The sequence below is a fragment of the Nicotiana sylvestris genome, chromosome 3 (genome assembly GCF_000393655.2).
Source record: "Nicotiana sylvestris chromosome 3, ASM39365v2, whole genome shotgun sequence".
Lineage (NCBI taxonomy): Eukaryota > Viridiplantae > Streptophyta > Magnoliopsida > Solanales > Solanaceae > Nicotiana > Nicotiana sylvestris.
Genome location: NC_091059.1, coordinates 86,668,629 through 86,688,735, shown reverse-complemented (window position 1 = coordinate 86,688,735; position 20,107 = coordinate 86,668,629). Strand labels below are relative to the sequence as shown.

The following is a 20,107-nucleotide window of genomic DNA, read 5'->3' as shown; positions in this document are numbered from 1 at the left end:
GGCTAGGCCAACCCATCAATAAACCTCCGTACCCTCTCTTTATCGGTGGGGAGTATCACAATGGCATGACGAGCAAGATCAATGAACCGGGTCTCATACTGGGTAACCATCATAGAACCCTGCTGGAGACGCTCAAACTGACTGCAAAGAGCATCTCGCTGAGTAACTGGAAGAAACTTCCGCAGAAATAACTCTGAAAACTGATCCCAGGTCAATGATGGCGACCCTGCTGGCCTGGCTAAACAGAAATCCCTCCACCAAGTCTTGGCGGATCCTGCCAGGCAAAAAGTGGCGAAGTCGGCCCCATTGGTCTCTACAATGCCCATAGTCCGTAGAACCTCATGACAGCTGAATATGAAATCCCGAGCATCCTCTGAGGGAGTGCCACTATATATGGTTGTGAAGAGCTTGGTGAAACGATCAAGCTTCCACAAAGCATCCCCGGACATAGCCGCACCATCGCTGGACTGAGCCGCAATACCTGGCTGGGCTGCCACAGCTGGCTGAACTTCCACGGCTGGCTAAACTGCTGGAACCTGAGCCTAAGGAGCTACCGGCTCTAGAGTACGAGTATTGGGAGTCTGAACTCCTCCCCCAGCCTAAGATGTGGCTGGAGTTACGGGAAGCAAACCCGCTCTAGAAATGCCCTCCATAAAACTTACCTGTCGGACCAAAGCGTCCTGAAGCATTGGAGTGGTTATGAAACCCTCTGGGACCTGAGCTGGGCCCACCGGAGCTGCTGGAGCTGGGACCCCTTTGTCGTAGTCAACATGAGGCTCCACCTCTGGGACTGCCACTCGGGGCTGAGCTCTGCCCCGGCCTCGGCCTCTGGCACGGCCTCGGCCTCGCCCCCTGCCCCTGATAGGAGCTGTTGCTGGGGGCTCGGGATGCTGCGCGGTAGAAGAGGAAGCACGTGTCCTCACCATCTGCGAAAGAACAGAGTGGAAAGACAATCAGTACTTGAGAAATAGAATCACACGACAAGAATGAACAAGGTGAAGTTTTCCTAACTCAGTAGCCTCTTCGGGATAAATACAGACGTCTCTGTACCGATCCCTCAGACTCTACCGAGCTGTCCGTGAGTTGTGAGACATAAGTAACCCAGGGATTTGATACCAACTTGTCACGACCCGAATTTCCCACCATCGGGTGTCGTGATGGCGCCTACTATCGGAACTAGGCAAGCCAAATATTTAAAACACCTTTCCTGCTTTCTTCCAAACAATATAATAAACGAGACAAAAGTTAAGCGGAAGACTTTAAATCTAAAGCAACTGAAAACCAATTGTGCGGAAGTTTAATACACATCACTACCCAAGGTCTGGTGTCACTAGCTCACGGACTACTACAAAATACTACAAACAATGTCTGAAAGGAAATACATCATGTTTGTCGGATACAAGATGAACAAACGAAAAACATGGAAAGGGGCTTCGGCCTGCGAACGCCAGCTAGGCTACCTCGAGAGTCCCTGGACTGAAAATAGCTCCCAGAAGTCCTACTGCTATGGTCCGTAAGCTGCTCCCTGATCTGTGCACAAAAATGCACAGAGTGTAGCATCAGCACAACCGACCCCATGTGCTGGTAAGTTCCTGGCCTAACCACGGCGAAGTAGTGACGAGGCTAAACAGGACCTACCACAATTTAACCTGTACAGATATATATACAAATGCAAGAAAACAATAACAAGATAATACAAAGTAAAGCTAGGAGGGGACATGCTATTGGGGAGTAACAGATAAAAATGAAATATCGGAAATAAACAGAAGAAACTCCGGTTCCCATGATATATATATAGTGGACGGTGTGCCACACAATCCCATAATATCATATATAAGTGGACGGCGTGCCACACGATCCCATAATATCATATATAAGTGAACGGCGTGCCACACAATCCCATAATATCATATAAAAGTGGACGGCGTGCCACACAATCCCATAATATCATATATAAAAGTGGACGGCATGCCACACGATCCCATAATATCATATATAAGTGGACGGCGTGCCACACGATCCCAAAATATCATATAAAAGTGGACGGCGTGCCACACGATCCCATAATATAATTCGAAACATCTGATTTTGTAAGGAGAGTCCAATTAGGGGAAATCAACAACATATCACTCTAACCCGGCAAGGGTACAACTAACAGACCAAAATATCCCGACAAGGGAGAGTATATATATCGGTCTACACATCCCGGCAAGGGAGTAATCACAACACATTCTCTTTTTAAAATCCCTTCTTCCTCAACTAACACATTCATGTTCGAACTAACGCTCCAAAAGTACACCAATCACAATTTTACCTCAACCGTTCACATTATATAAAACTCATCAAATAAACAAGGAGATTGTGTCACGCTATTCGAATTAAAAGCAATTAAGACTCACGGTCATGCTAGACTCCGGTGCATAGATAACCATCACCATGCCTATACACCGTACTCCACATTAGCAAGTAGCAAATAACATCCTAATCCTATTCCCTCAAGCCAAAGTTAGAACAAACACTTACCTCGAATGCTCCAAATTCAACTCACGCTTCTAGTATAGCTTTACCTCTTGATTCCACCACCAATCCGCTCGAATCAAGTCATAAGTTACTTAATCACATTAATAATTACTAAATGAATCACTCCCCATGCATGAAAAATAAATTTTACAAGGTTATTCCCAAAATGGTCAAAAACACCCCCCGGACCAACATGGTCGAAACTTGAGGTTTGGACCAAAACTCGGTTACCCATTATCCCACAAATCCAAATATATGATTTGTTTTGAAATCGGACCTCAAATTGAGGTCCAACTTCTCAATTTGTAGAAAACCTAGGTTCTACCCAAAACACCCAATTTCCCCCATGAAAATCTTTGATTTGAATTTGAAATCATGTTAAAAGATGTCAAGGAATAAAGAAATTAAGTTAGAAATCACTTACCAATCGTTTTGGAGAAGAAAAGTTGTTTGGAAAATCGCCTCTTAGGTTTTGGGTTTTTGAAAAGTGGATAAAATGACTGAAAATCCCGAATTTATATATATGCTGGGGGCTGGCACGGACCGCGTAGAAATGCACCGCGGTCGCGTGGCTGCCAGTGCGGACTACGCAGAAATGTACCGCGGCCGCGCCGAGGGAGGGAAGAAGTGGGCTCTCTGAACCCACCCAGCGCGGACCGCACTGACTTGGTGCGCGGCCGCACTGGTGGACCTGGCTACCGACCCTCTGAACCCCCACCACGCGGACCGCACAGAAAAGCACTACGGCCGCATGGCTGCCAGCGCGGACCGCGCGGAAACGGCCGCGACCACGCTGGGCCTGCAACACCTGAACCTGCATTTTTTTTAAGTCTAAGACCTCCCGGGCCCCACTCAAAACTCACCCGAGCCCTCGGGGCTCCAAACTAAACATACATATGATCTTAAAAACATCTTACGGCCTCATTTGTGCGATCAAATCGCCAAAATAACATCATATACATAGAATCAAGCCTCAAAACACATGATTTTCTTTCAACTTTCATGAAACTCAAATTCCCCATTTTAAGTCCGAACCACGTCATATGACGTCCGTTTTTAGCCAAACTTTATAGATAGTGCTTAAAACATATTTAAGACTCGTACCGGGCGTCGAAACCAAAATACGAGCCCGATACCACAGTTTTCTAATCAATTTCCTTCTTCATTTTCCTTAATTAATTTCAGAAAACAATTTCACGCAAAATTTCATTTCTCGGGCTTGGGACCTCGGAATTAAATTCCGGGCACACGCCCAAGTCCCATATTTTTCTACGGACCCTCGGTACCGTCGAATCACAGGTCCGGGTCCGTTTACCTAAAATGTTGACCGAAGTCAATATTATGCATATTAATATCAAAATCCATCAAAATTTTCACAAAATTCACATATTCTAACATAAAAACTTTCCGGATATGCGCCCGAACTACGCATGCAAATCGAGGCAACTAAAAGTGAGGTTTTCAAGGCCTCGGAAATACGGAACAAGGAAGAACTACGGTGATGACCCTTTGGGTCGTCACATTGGGATATATCAAATAGTGTATCTACGGGATGACACGTTTAGGAATCACCTATGTAAGTGTGAAGTGTTAGCCACTTCAAGGAGAATTTTGTAAGGCCAGTTCTCTACGCACTTATGAAACCAGGCGGTGCTCATGGCTAAAACAAATGCAACAATGAGAACCAAAGACAGTTAAGGGTTGATTGCGTGACTTATGGTTTTGTAGGTATACACCAAAACCCAACGGTTCAAAGATATCAAATCTACCGATTGACCGAGTATATCCTACATAAGTTCACTACGGAAAGTTCAAAGGGAAACCTACTTATCCAAATGCGATTAATCCTTGCTTGTTAATCACACAGTTTTTCATCCATATTTTCGTGATATATCCATTCCCCATTCATGTGGGGGATTGTTGAGTTTTTAAGCTAAAATAAGCTTAAAAGAGGGTGAATGAGAAATGGAGGGAAAATAAAATATTTGAGTTTCCTTCCTTGACAAAGGGACATTATCCCATATTGGAGGAGGAAAATATTTTTGATGGGTATATATATATATATAATTTCTCTTCCTCTAGCTCTTAAAGAGTTAAGAAGAAGGCAGGCCTCATGCCTGTCGTCGTTCGCTCGCTCGGCTCGGCTTTGGCTTTAAATGTCATGACCCTAAACCCGGACCCGATCGTGATGGAGCCTCTCGTGAAGACAAAGCCAACTGACACATTCCCAATTCTTTTTAAGCAATTAAAATAATAAGTATTAAGTCTTTAATATAATAAAATCCCAAAATAAGCAGTGAACAGTACAATATTACGGAAAGACAAACCAACACAGCCCGACATCGGGGTGTCACCAGTAATGAGCATCTATCGTAAAAACTACAAGTTTGAGAAGGTCTACACATCTAATACATAACTAGAACAAACGAAAATAAGATAGAGGGAGAAGCACTGGGCTGCGAATCGCCGGGCAGCTACCTAGCGAATCTCCGAAAATTTGCTGGACAGCTCTCAGCCCTCGCAAGAAGGACCTGATGCGCCTGAATCTGCACATGGGGTGCAGGGAGTAAAGTGAGTAATCCAACTCAGTGAGTAATAATAATAAATGAAGACTGAGAAATAATAATCACGTAAGGCACAACACAAGCTATAAGGAAGCAGTAAAAGCGATAGAAACAGTAAAAAATAGGTAAAGTCACTTTAGTTCAGTTACATCTTCTTTGGAATGCCTTTTAACAATTAAGTAAGTAAATGACAGGTAATTAGGAAAAATAAACACATAAAGAACCGCCCCTCGGGCACAGTACCACAGAATCAGCCCTTCGGGCAACACATGGAACAATACCAGCCCTCCGGGCTATATCTCACATCACAATGGGTACCCGCGATCACTGGGGGTGTGCAGACTCCTGGAGGGGCCCCTTACGGCCCAAGCGCAATATCAAGCCATCTCGTGTCATAATCACATAGGCTCACATTCCCATATCAACAAACCACCTCGTGGCGTACAAATCTCAAGCCCTTAGCCTCATAATCATAATCAGTGTTTCCTCACAACATAGGCCCTCGGCCTTACTCAGTCAGAATCTCACAAGCCACTCGGGTCATAGTAAAACATGGTGCTCAACCCAAAATATCATTTAAGTGTTAAAGCAGAGTAAACATGGCCGAGTTATGAAAACAGTAGAATATAGCATGACTGAGTTCAAGAATAAAGTCAAAACAGTGAGGAAATATCAGTAAAAATCCCCTAAGGGTTCAAATAGTTGGCACATGGCCCAAATATGGCATTCAGCCTAAAACATGATGATAAAAAATAGTTTTCAATCAAATACGCTATAAAACAATCATTCGGGATGGACTATGTCACAATCCCCAATAGTACACGACCCCACGCTCATCATCTAACGTGTGCGTCACCTCAATATAGCACAACAATGTGCAATCCGGGGTTTCATACCTTCAGAACAACATTTAAAATTATTACTCACCTCAATCCAGTCCAAACTCTAGCCCGCGACGTTTTTTTCCCTCAAATCGGCCTCAAATCACGTCAAATCTATCCAAAATCAGAATCACGATGTCAAAATACGCTAAGGGAATGAAGCCCATGCGAAAATAATCAATTTACAACACAAATCACGAAATTACCAAAACCCGATCCTCGGGCCCACATCTCAGAATTCGATAAAATTCACATCAAAGATTCCTTATCTTCCCACGAGTTCATACATATCAAAAGTCCCAAAATCTGACTACAAATGGCCTCTCAAATCCTCAAGTCTATGTCTCCAATACCAAGCCCTAGTTTCCCCAATTTTGACCCTTAAGTTCCATTAAGTACAACTCTAATCCGTTTAAAAATACCATAAGAACGAGTTTTTAGGTCCAAAATCCTTACCTCAATGAAATCCCCTTGAAATCCTTCTTCAAATTGCCCAAATACCTCCAAAAACGGACTTAGAAATGGTGGAATAGCTCAAAAATCGCGAAGGAAATAATTTATATGTTCTGGCCCAGGCATTTCGCATCTGCGGCCCCTTCTATCGCTTTTGCTGTTAATGGACCATTTTTGTGGTCATCACTTAAATCTTTACTATCACATCTCCGATTCCCAATCCGCACCTGCGCCATCGCAGGTGCGGTTCTTCAATCGCTTCTACAGTTTCTGCCTTCCCAGGCCCTGTCCGCTTCTGCGATTCAAATCTCGCTTCTGCGAGACCGCACTTGCGGTCCCCAAGCCGCATGTGCGGTTATGAATGCAATGGGAAACTTCAATACGAATGACCTCTAACATATAATTCAACATCCAGTTGACTTTTCTAACTTAAGCTTCCCCAAAAGAGACTAAGTGTCTCCAACCTTCTCAAAACCTTTCCGAACCCGAGCCAACCAACTCGATCACATATAGAACCGATAGATAAAGCAATAAGAAGCAGAAATGGGGGAAACAGAGCATTAAGTCATGAGATGACTGGTCGGGTCGTCACTTCCTCCCCTCTTAAACAAATGTTCGTCCTCGAACGAGGCAAGAAACATACCTGAAGCCTCAAACAGGTGAGGATATCTGCTCCGCATCTCCCGCTCGGTCTCCCAGGTAGCCTCCTCTACGGGCTGACCTCTCCACTGCACTTTCACTGAAGCTATATCCTTTGATCTCAACATTCAAACCTGGCGCCCCAAAATAGCTACTGGCTCCACATCATAAGTGAAATCATCATCTAACTGAACCGTGATGAAATCGAGAATATGAGACGGATCCCCAATATACTTTCGGAGCATAGAAACATGAAATACCGGATGCACACTCGACAAGCTGGATGGCAAAGCAAGCTCATAAGCCACCTCCCCAATCCTCCGAAGCACCTCAAAAGGCCCAATGAACCGCGGACTCAATTTACCCTTCTTCCCAAACCTCATAACACCTTTCATGGGTGAAAACAACACCTTCTCACTAACCATGTAGGACACATCTCGAACCTTCCTGTCAGCATAACTCTTTTTTCCTCGATTGCGCTGTACGAAGCCTCTCCTGAATTACCTTCACCTTTTCTAAAGCATCCTGTACCAAGTCTAGCCTAGCCTCACCCGGCTCGAACCAACCAACTGGAGATCTACACTGCCTCCCATACAAAGCCTCAAATGGAGCCATTTGAATACTCGACTGGTAGCTATTGTTATAAGCAAACTCTACAAGCGGTAGAAACTGATCCCACGACCCTCCGAAATCAATGACACAAGCACGCAACATGTCCTCCAATATCTGAATAGTACGCTCGGACTGCCCGTTAGTCTGAGGGTGAAAAGCTGTGCTCAACTCAACCTGAGTACCCAACTCTCGCTGCACAGACCTCCAAAACTGCGAAGTAAACTGAGTGCCCCTATCTGAATGATGGAAACTGGGACACCATGCAAACGAACAATCTCCCGGATATAGATCTCTGCCAATCGCTCTGAAGAATAGGTAGTACACATTGGAATGAAGTGCGCGGACTTGGTCAGCCGATCCACAATCACCCAAATAGCATCGAACTTCCTCAAAGTCCGAGGGATCCCAACTACAAAGTCCATGGTGATCCGCTCCCACTTTCACTCTGGAATATCCATCCGCTGAATCAAGCCACCCGGTCTCTGATGCTCATATTTCACCTGCTGATAATTAAGACACCAAGCTACAAATCCCACAATGTCTTTCTTCATTCTTCTTCACCAATAATGTTGTCTCAGATCCTGATACATCTTTGCAGCACCCGGATGAATGGAATACCGCGAGCTATGGGCCTCCTCCAGAATCAACTCCCGAAAGCCATCTACATTGGGCACACATATCCGGCCCTACATCCTCAACATCCCATCATCACCAATAGTCACATCTATGGCATCATCATGTTGAACTCTGTCCTTAAGGACAAGCAAATGCAGATCATCATACTGGCGCTCTCTGATGCAATCATATAAGGAAGACCGAGAAATCACACAAGCCAATACCCGACTGGGCTACGAAATATCTAACCTCACGAATCGATTGGCCAAGGCCTGAACATCAACTACAAGAGGTCTCTCCCCAACTGGAATGTATTCGAAACTCCTCATACTCACCGACTTTCGGCTTAAAGCATCGGCCACCACATTGGCATTCCCCGAATGGTACAATATAATGATATCATAATCCTTTAGCAACTCCAACCACCTCCGCTGCCTCAAATTGAGATCCTTCTACTTGAACAAGTGTTGGAGGCTACGATGATCAGTAAACACCTCACAAGACACACCATACAAATAATGCCTCCAAATCTTCAACGCATGCACAATGGTAGCCAACTCCAAATCATGAACGGGGTAGTTCTTCTCATGAGGCTTCAACTAACGAGATGCATAAGCGATAACTCTACCCTCCTACATCAATACACACCCAATACCAACTCTCGAAGCATCACAATACACGGTATATGAACCTGAAGCTGATAGCAAAACTAACACTGGAGCTTCTGAAAGCTCTCCTCACACTCATCCGACCATACAAATGAAGCACCATTCTAAGTTAACTTGGTCAAGGGCGATGCGATAGATGAGAATCCCTGAATGAACCGGCGATAATAGCCTGCCAAACCAAGAAAGCTGCGAATCTCTATGGCTGAGGACGGTCTGGGCCAACTCTGACCCGCCTTTATCTTCTTCAGATCAACCTGAATACCCTCGCTGGACACCATGTGCCCCAAGAAAGCCACTGAACTGAGCCAAAACTCACACTTGGATAATTTTGCATAAAGCTTCTCCTCCCTCAATCCCTGCAACACAATCCTCAAATGCTCCGCGTGCTCCTCCTGACTACACGAATACACCAGAATATCATCAATGAAAACTATGACAAATGAGTCGAGATAAGGCAGGAACACACTGTTCATCAAATACATGAATGAAACTGGGGCATTGGTCAGCCCAAAAGACAACACCAAGAACTCATAATGACTATATCGGGTCCTGAAAGCTGTCTTATGAATCTCCGAGTCCCTGATCTTCAACTGGTGATAACCTGAACGGAGATCAATCTTGGAGAACACTCTCGCTCCCTGAAGCTGGTCGAATAAATCATCAATGTGAGGCAAAGGATATTTGTTCTTAACTGTTACTTTGTTCAACTGCCTATAATCAATGCACATCCTCATTGTGCCATCCTCCTTCAACTCCGCTGGTTCCATACGATACGGTGGAATAGAGATGGGCTGAGTGCCCAGCACCAAGTCAATACCAAAATCAATATCCTTGTCCGGTGGTATGCCTAGCAGGTCTGCAGGAAACATATCGGGAAACTCCCTCACAACTAAAACAGAATCAATACTGGGAGTCTCTGCACCGACATCACTCACAAAGGCTAGATACGAAAGACAACCCTTCCCAACCATACGCTGGGCCTTCAAGAATGAGATTACCCTATGGGGAACATAATCCGTCAAACCTCGCCACTCAATCCGTGGCACACCTGGTATAGCCAATGTCACCGTCTTAGCATGACAGTCCAGAATGGCACGACATGGAGATAGCCAATCCATGCCCAAAATAACGTCGAAATCCACCATATACAATAATAAAAGATCCACTCGGATCTCCAAACCCCCATTAGTCACCACACACGAGCGGTACACATGGTCTACCACAACAGTATCACCCACCGGAGTAGACACATGAACAGGTGAACAAGAGACTCACTAGGCGTATCCAAATAACGAGCAAAGTATGATGACACATAAGAAAAGGTGTAACCAGGATCAAATAATACAGAAGCATCTCTGTGGCAGACTGAGACAATATCTATAATAACAGTATCAGAAGCAATAGCATCGAGTCTAGTTGGAAGTGCATAGAAACGGGCCTGACCGCCACCTAATCGACCTCCCCCTCTAGGACGGCCTCTAGCTGTCTGACCTCTACCTCTAGCTGGCTGAGTGGGTGATGATGAAGTGGATGGTGCTAAAGCCGATGGCTGACTCCTCTGCTTAGATGAACCTGCAATACGGCGATAACACTACCTCCACATATGACCCATCTCTCCACACTCATAACAACTCCCGGGTGCTGGAGAAGGGTACTGAAGGGAACCCCTAGCACCAGAATGACTAGCAAATGCACCTGGCATAGAAGAGCCCTGAACTGATGGAGCACGAGACGAACTCTGAGCTGGAAGGGCACTAAGTGATGACTGGCCCTGATGAGAACTGTGAGAACCATGACCCGATGATGCCCCACGATAAACTGGGTGAGCTGGCTGAGCATGCCTGAATGGACGACCTCTGCCGTGCTGAAACTGACCTCTCAAAGGAGCACCCCTATAACTACCAGATCCCCGAGGCCTCTTGGATTTCCTCTCCTCTCGCTCTTGGCGACAAACTGACTCAATCTCTCGAGCAATGTCTACCACCTCCTCAAAAGTAGCACTAGTCACCCTCTCTCTGGTAATGAGAATAGGAAGTTGATAAGTGAGGCCATCAACAAACCTCCTATTCCTCTCTCTATTTGTCAGAACCAACCAAATAGCATGACGAGCTAAATCAGAGAACTTCATCTCATACTACGTCACAATTATCTCTTCCTGACGCAACCACACAAACTGCCTGCACAACTCCTCTCTGCGAGACTGCGGCACATACTTCTCCAAAAAGAGAACAGAGAACTGCTGCCAGGTAAGGGGTGCTGCACCAACATGCCTACGCCTCTCAAAAGCCTCCCACCAAGTGAAGACAGCTCCAGAAAACTGATAAGTAGTGAAAGCGATCCCGTTGGTCTCCAGAATACGCTGTACAAAGCATCCTCTGACACTTATCCAAGAAACCCTGGGCATCCTCTCCCTCTACACCACTGAAGGTCGGAGGCTGAAGTCTACCAAACCTCTCCAACCTACGCTGCTCGTCCTCTGGCATGGCAGGAACTACATAGTCCTGAGCAGCTGCAACCGGCTGGGCTAGATGCGCCCCCAGTATCTGAAGTCCGTGCACGACCTGCTCAGGTGTGCGGGCGGCGGGAGTCTAAGTGTCTCCCCCGGCCTGAGAAGTAGCTACGACTATAGTAACTGAGACCGCCTGAGCAAGGCCAGTGCAAACTGAAAGGATATGAGTCAAGGCCTCTTGAAGACCCCGAATCACAATGGGCACACCTGGTGCCTGAGCTAGTGCTGCTGGAGCATCCATAGCTAGGATCTGATCCTGAACTAGGGCGACTGGTGGATCTGCAGGTGCTTCCCTAGCTGCTGTGTGGGCCACACCCCTGCCCCTACCACGATCACAACCACATCCTCGGTCTCTAGTGGCCATAGCTGGTGGTATTGGTGGTCGCCCATTGTGACCTACAACGCGTGTCCTCACCATCTGTGAGAGAATAGAATATCAGAAGTTTAGTACTCGGATCAACAAACTCGCACGACAAGAATTTCAAGAATATGAAGTTTTTCCTAAAGGTTCTGCAGCCTCTCGAGGATAAATACAAACATCTCCGTACCGATCCGCGAGACTCTACTAAACCTTCTCATGACTCGTGAGACCTATGTAACCTAGCTCTAATACCAACTTGTCACGACCCTAACCCCGGACCCGGTCGTGATGGCACCTCTCGTGAAGACAAGGCCAACTGATACATTCCCAATCCTTTTTAAGTAATTAAAATAATAAGTATTAAGTCTTTAACATAATAAAATCCCAAAATAAATTGTGAACAATACAATATTACGGAAAAAACAAACAAACACAGCCCAACATCGGGGTGTCACCAGTCATGAGCATCTATCGTAAAAACTACATGTCTAAGAAGGTCTACACATCTAATACATACCTAGAACAGAGGAAAATAAGATAGAGGGAGAAGCACTGGGTTGCGAATCGCCGGGCAGCTACCTAGCGAATCTCCAGAAATCTGCTGGATAGCTCTCAACCCTCGCAAGCAGGACCTGATGCGCCTGAATCTGCACACGAGGTGTAGGGAGTAAAGTGAGTACTCCAACTCAGTGAGTAATAATAATAAATGAAGATTGCGAAATAAGAATCGCATAAGTCACAACACAGGCTATAAGGAAGTAGTAAAATCCAGTAAAAGCGATAAAAACAGTGAAAAATAGGTAAAGTCACTTTAGTTTAGTTAAAACTTCTTTGGAATGCCTTTTAACAGTTAAGCAAGTAAATGACAGGCAATTAGGAAAGATAAACACATAAAGAACTGCCTCTCGGGCACAATACCACAGAATCAGCCCATCGGGCAACACATGGAACAATACTAGCCCCTCGGGCTATATGTCACATCATAATGGGTACCTGCGCTCACTGGGGGTGTGCAGACTCCTGGAGGGGCCCTTTACGGCCCAAGCACAATATCAACCCATCTCGTGGCATAATCACATAGGCTCTCAGCCTCATATCAACAAGCCATCTCGTGGCGTACAAATCTCAGGCCCTTGTCCTCATAATCATAATTAGTGTTTCCCCACAACATAGGCCCTCAGCCTTACTTAATCAAAATCTCACAAGCCACTCGGGCCATAGTAAAACATGGTGCTCAGCCCAAAATACCATTTAAAATATCATTTAAGTGTTAAAGTAGAGTAAACATGACTGAGTTATGAAAATAGTAGAATATTACATGACTGAGTTCAAGTATAAAGTCAAAACAGTGAGGAAATATCCGTAAAAATCCCCTGAGGGTTCAAATAGTTGGAACGAGGTCCAAATATGGTATTCAGCCCAAAACATGATGATAACAAATAGTTTTCAATCAAATACGCCATGAAACAATCATTCGGGATGGACTAAGTCACAATCCCCAACAGTGCACGACCCCACACTTGTCATCTAGCGTGTGCGTCACCTCAATATAGCACAATGATGTGCAATCCGGGGTTTCATACCCTCAGGACAATATTTAAAATTATTACTCACCTCAATCCGGTCCAAACTCTAGCCCGTGATGCCTTTGCCCCTCGGATCGGCCTCAACTCGCGTCAAATCTATCCAAAATCAGAATCACGACGTCAAAATACGCTAAGGGAACGAAGCCCGTGCGAAAATAATCTATTTACAATACAAATCCCGAAATTACCAAAAACTGACTCTTGGGCCCACATCTCGGAATTTAATAAAATTCACATAAATAGATTCCTTATCTTCCCACGAGTTCATACATATCAAAAGTCCGAAAATGGCCCCTCAAATCCTCAAGTCTAGGTCTCCAGTACCAAGCCCTAGTTTCCCCAATTGTAACCCTTAAATTCCATTAATTACAGCTCTAATCCGTGAAATAATACCATAGGAACTAGGTTTTAGGTCCAAAATCCTTACCTCAATGAAATCCCCTTGAAATCCTTCTTCAAATCGCCCAAAAAGCTCAAAAAATTGACTTAGAAATGGTGGAATAACTCAAAAATCGCGAAGGAAATAATTTATATGTTCTGGCCCAGGCATTTCGCATCTGCGGCGCCTTCTACCGCTTTTGCGGTCAATGGACCGCTTTTTCGGTCATCACTTAAATCCTTACTTTCGCATCTGCGATGCCCAATCCGCACCTGCGCCATCGCAGGTGCGGTTCTTCAACCGCTTCTGCTGTTTATGCCTTCCCAGGCCTTGTTTGCTTCTGAAATTTCTGCCTTCCCAGGCCTTGTCTGCTTCTGCAATTCAAATCTCGCTTCTGCGAGACTGCACCTGCGGTCCCCAAGCAGCAGGTGCGGTTATGATAGCAATGGGAAACTTCAGCTGTCACAACCAACTCCAAATCCTTCCGCCAATCATCTGAAATCACCCCGAGGCCCCCGGGACCTCAACCAAAAGCACCAACATATCCCATAACCTTATTCAAACTCGTTCCAACCTTCGGAATGCTCAAAACAACATTAAAACACCAAATTCGCATCGGATTCAAGCCTAAGAATTTCAAAATCTTCTAAATTACGCTTTTGATAAAAAACCCAACCCAACCACGTCCTAATGACCTGAAATTTTGCACACACATCCCAAATGACACAAAGAAACTACTACAACTCCCGGAATTCCATTCCGACCCCTATATCAATATCTCGCCTATCAACCGGAAGACGCCAAAAATCCAATCTCGCCTAAATCTACTTCGAACCTCCAAAACACATTCCGATCACGCTCCTAAGTCCCAAATCACCTCCCGAAGCTATCCGAACCATCAGAATTCACATCCGAGCCCTCTAACACATAAGTCAACATCCATCTGACTTTTCTAACTTAAGCTTCCCCAAAAGAGACTAAGTGTCTCCAACCTTCTCAATACCTTTCCATACCCGAGCCAACCAACCCGATCACATATAGAACTAATAGACAAAGCAATAAGAAGCAAAAATGGAGGAAACAGAGCGGTAACTATGAGACGGCTGGCCGGATCGTCACATCAGATTCGGACTCTAATTCGGTCAAATGATCGATTTATTGGTTAAGTTTTTGGACCAAATTTATTTGTTAATAGTAAATATTAACGTAATATTATTAAATATCCGATTTTTGTAAATGGAAAATTATTATTAAATCCAAATTATCCGTTTTCCGTTTTTGTAACGGAAAATTAAGTTTCCTTCCCGTCCATTTTCCATTTTTTTAACAGAAAAATAAGGTCTTGAATTCCCGTTTTATTGTGGCATAAATAGCCATTTACGTTATAGACGTTTTGCGTAAACGATCATGATAGCCCTTCTGAAGAGTTGCACCTCTTCAATTTGAATTCAACATGTTGGCTATATATATCAGCTCATTCTCTCAGATTTTCTATACGAATTTCTGAATACTCATCCTTTCTTCTACATTGTTTTAACTACAAAAAAACAACAGTAAGTGTGATTTGCTGCAGATCATTGTGTTCGCTGAAATATCGGGGTTTGAAGTACCGCTACGCCCATATGTAATTCGTTCTATCTTGGGAGGAAATATCCACAGCCTTGGATACTAGGAGGAGATTAAGTTCTTTAAGGAAACACTGTGAATTCAGTGGGCTCGGATTAAATTCTGTTTTTAGTTTTCATTTCTGTTTATACGTTATTTTATATTCTCCAAAATTATTTTATAAATACAGTATAATAACAAAAATTACAATTAAATCCAATCAAAGCATCAAGATGTAAGCCAAATTAAGCAAGGGCGACCACTTTACAGAATTGCGCCAACACTTGTTTACTAGCTAAAGAAAAAAATTCATTTGGGGCTCCATCGATACTAGGAGAAAACTACATTTCTATACTGAAAAATATCTTTCCTCAAAATGCTCTGGTAGATAAATAATAGTAAAATGGTATACGAAGGCTCTCAAAATATTTCAAGCATTCGTTAAATAGATAATAGTAAGGATTAACGTAAAAGCAGAGTTAAAACTTTATACCAAAATGAGAGAGGTTATAAAGATATTTGGCCAAACTTAAGAGGATACATTCAAACTTTTAGCATGTAAAAAAAAAGGGACCGAATGCTAGCGTCAATGGAATCATTTTTTTGTAAGAAAATAGATTAGGGGAATGGATACGTAAAGAAAAGTGTAACGATCCAGGTTGTTTTGAGTTCTATAATCCCATTCCTTTATTTGATGCTTTCCATAGGTTGTTTTGGTATTTTATGACTTGTGCATATGGAAGATTTAATTTTCAAGGGATTTGAGAGTTGTTTAAAACACCTAGTTCCTAATTAGAGGCTTAAGATTGGAAGAGTTGACCAAAGTTAGAATTATGATCAAACGACCCCGGAATGGTGATTTTAAGATTTCAATAAGTTCATATGAGGATTTTGGACTTGTACATATGCTTGGTTCGAGTCTCGGATGGCCCGACGTCGATTTGGCACTTCTAGTCGAAAGTTGAAATTTTAAACTTAAGAGAATTTGAGATTTTTGGTTGATGCCTGGTACTTGGTTTTGATTATATATCATAATTCCCTATGAATTTTCACCACAAATCAAGAATTTAAAGAGAGAAATTTGGGGTTTTTGTCTAAAATATTCACGACCAGAAATCACCTACCGATCGTGATGGCGCCTAACGCACTTGCTAGGCAAGCCAAACATAATAAAAGCGGAACAAGATAACATGAATAACGAGAATAATACAAGTCTAAAGCCAATAACATAAAAATAACAGCGTCAATACATAACAATCCCCCATAACTGGTAATTACAGAGTCATAAGCTCTAAAACAGAAGTACAAATCTGGAATACAAATTAAAATACTGTCTGAATGAAAGCAACAGTACATAAGTGAAAAGAGATGCCAAAGACTGCAGTCAAAATGCAGTTCTACTTAGTCTCTTTGCTAATCCCCAACAACGAATCACAACTAACCAAGGCTTGTTCCAACACTTGGATTTGCACAATTAAGTTCATAGTGTAGTATGAGTACAACCGACCCCATGTACTTAGTAAGTATCATAACTAACCTCGGCGAGTTAATAGAGGCAGGATTCATTAATGATACTCGCTAATACCCCATACAATCCATAAACCTCACATGTACACAACAAATAATAATATCAAGTCATAAATTATAGATAAAGCCTCCACGGTTCACAAAGGTAACGTACCATGCTCTATTTTAGTAAACAATCCAACATTAAGAGAAAATATGCAAGATAAGGCATTTATACATTCCTAATCTAGCATATAGAGAAGATATGCGAAATTATGTATATATCCAAGGAAATTTGCAAGTAGAGAAGAAGTGAAATAAACACAGCACACATTGGACGATTTTTCTCTTATCGCATGTACACCATCAAGAGAGAAATATGTGAGAGTGACCCTAGGGGGATGGATCCTTATCCACATATTGCACGAATAACTCACGTGCATATATAACCTCTACACGGACAACTCACGTACTAACATAACTCACATCCGTACGGATAACTCACGTGCTATCAACTCAGTCCGTATCACACAGAAAACATATATAGAATACATGTACATGAATAACATATATCAATTTATATACTTATGGATTGATATAAGTAACATGCTAAAGAGTAGGCATGTACGAAGTGTGCGACCACAATTCTAGTCAGGCGGTTACGCCACAAGAATAACAACTAACATGTTAGAACAGGAGATCAATTAACAAATAATATCTAGCATGATTCCAAATAGCTCACGAAAGGAATACAACATAAGAAGTATGATAACATGAAGCTTAACAATCGATTCAAGGCATATAATAGCCTAAACACTACCCCGAGCATGGATAATACCTCAATGTATGCACATGGGCTCAATCCCTTTATATGTGAGCCACCCATAACACATAGCTATCACTAATAACTCAGGTAAGATACTTACCTTAAGCAAGCTAAATCAGTACTCTAGAAAACGCTTCCCGCATGAATCAACCTTCGGACGACTCGAATCTAGCCAAAATAACTTAGTAATATCAATAGAAGCCATAGAAAATAACCCTAAAAAATAAAGCTAAGATCTTGATGCAATTATACAAAGTCAACCAAAAAGTCAACCCCAGGCCCACACCCTAAAACCTGACAAAACTCACAAATCCCGAACACCCAATCTTATATGAGTCCAAATATGTATGTTTCATCCAAATACAAGTTAAAATCGTCCCTCAAACCATTAATATTACTCTCCAAAACTATAGTCAAAACCCACCAAATTTCAGCTTTAATTCACATAACTAGGTGTAATAATCAATGGGTAATTATATCTAGCATCAAAATTAAGTAAAGCATACTTACCCCTTCAATTGTAGTGAGAAACCCTCCAAAAATCTCTCTTGCCGAGCTCCACAACTCTAAATAATGAGAAAATGGCCAAATTCTTCGAACTAATATTTTGCCCAGCATTTTCGTATTTGGGGACAAACTGTCGCATTTGCGGCTTCGCTTTTGAAGACAAAATCTCGCATATGCGAGTCCCACTTAAAATCCCAGTCTACCGCATCTTCGGCCGCTCTTATGCATCTGTAGGCTCGCTTCTGCGCCCTAACTTTTGCATCTGCGGACTTCCCCTTGCCTCCAGCCAAGTTCGTTTCTGCGATTCAAGAACACAAGTCTCAACAATCTTCAGCAATGCCCATATAACTCAAAATAATTAGAAATCAATTCGAAATACACCGAGGCCTTCGAGACCCCGTCTAATCACACAACCAATCCCAAAACATAACACAAACCTACTCAAAGGCTCAAATTACTCAAAACAATATCAAACCATGAATCACACCTCAATTCAAGCCTAAGAAACTAATGAACTTCCAAAACTCATGCCGGACCACATCAAATAAACTTGGAATGACCTCAAAATTTCCATGCAAGTCCTAAATAACACAATAGACCTATTGCAACTCAAGAAACAAAAATCCGAATCCGATATCAACAAAGTCAACCCCCGGTCAAACCTATGAACCTTCCAACCCTTCAACTTTTCAACTTTCGCCAAATAGAACCAAATCAACCTAGGAACGTCCAAATCCAAATCCGGACATAAGCCTAAGTCCACAATCACCATATAAAACTATTGGAATAATCAAAATACCATTCCGAGGTCGTTTACACAAAAGTCAAACTCCGGTCTACTTTTACACCTTATGCCTCCAACCAAGGGACTAAGTGTCCCTATTCAACCCAAAACTCTCCCAAAAACAAATCAACCAACTTTGCTTGTCACATAATCATAAATACACATATGTAAAGCACAAAATGGGGGAAAATATGCTGAAATACTCAAAATAACCAATCAGATAATTACATTCTCCCCCTCTTACGAGTCTAGAATCATACCAGGGGTCTCAAAAAGGTAAGGATATCTGCTCCATATCTCCTGCTCGATCTCCCAAGAAGCCTCCTCGACTGGCTGACTCTCTATTAAACTTTCACCAATGCTATATTCTTTGATCTCAATCTTCAAACCTGCCGGTCTAAAATGGCCACCGGCTCCACACCATAAGTCAAATTCTCGTCCAGCTGCACCGTGCTGAAGTCTAATACATGTGACGGATCCCCATAGTAATTCTGGAGCATGGAAACATAAAACACTTTGTGAACTCCTGATAGACTAGGTGGCAAGAAAAGTCGGTAGGCAACTCTCCAACTCTCTATAGCACCTCGAAAGGACCAATATACCAAGGGATCAACTAACCCTTCTTCCCGAACCTCATCACACATTTCATTGGCAAAACTTTGAGTAGAACCTTCTCACCCACCATATAGGCCACATCACGAGCCTTCTTGTCAGCATAACTCTTCTTCCTGGACTGTGCTATATGAAGCTGCTCTTGAATCAGGTTCACCTTCTCCAAAATATCTCGAACTAGATTAGTGCCCAACAATCTAGCCTCCCCAAGCTCAAGCCAACCAACCAGAGAACGCGATCGCCTCCCATAGAAGGCCTTATAAGGAGCCATCTAGATACTCGACTGATAGTTATTGTTGTAGGAAAATTTTGCTACGGTAGAAACTATTCCTATGATCCCTCAAAATCAATAATATAAGCTTGTAACATGTCTTCCACTATTTGAATAGTATGCTCGAACTGCCCCTCCATCTAGGGATGAAATACCGTAAAAAGCTCCATATGTGTGCCTAACTCACGCTGCACTGCTCTCCAAAAATG

The 20,107-nt window shown here is 43.1% G+C and overlaps 1 protein-coding gene across 1 annotated transcript; it reads right to left on the bottom strand.

Moving 5' to 3' along the window:
* Positions 1 to 19,255: 19,255 nt before the first annotated feature.
* Positions 19,256 to 19,898, bottom strand: LOC138887623 (uncharacterized). The gene is made up of 2 exons (XM_070169390.1): positions 19,634 to 19,898; positions 19,256 to 19,506 (listed from the first exon to the last, which is right to left on the bottom strand). The coding sequence occupies exons 1-2, from the start codon at positions 19,896 to 19,898 to the stop codon at positions 19,256 to 19,258; spliced, it is 516 nt and encodes a 171-aa protein (XP_070025491.1).
* Between the last annotated feature and the right edge of the window lie 209 nt (positions 19,899 to 20,107).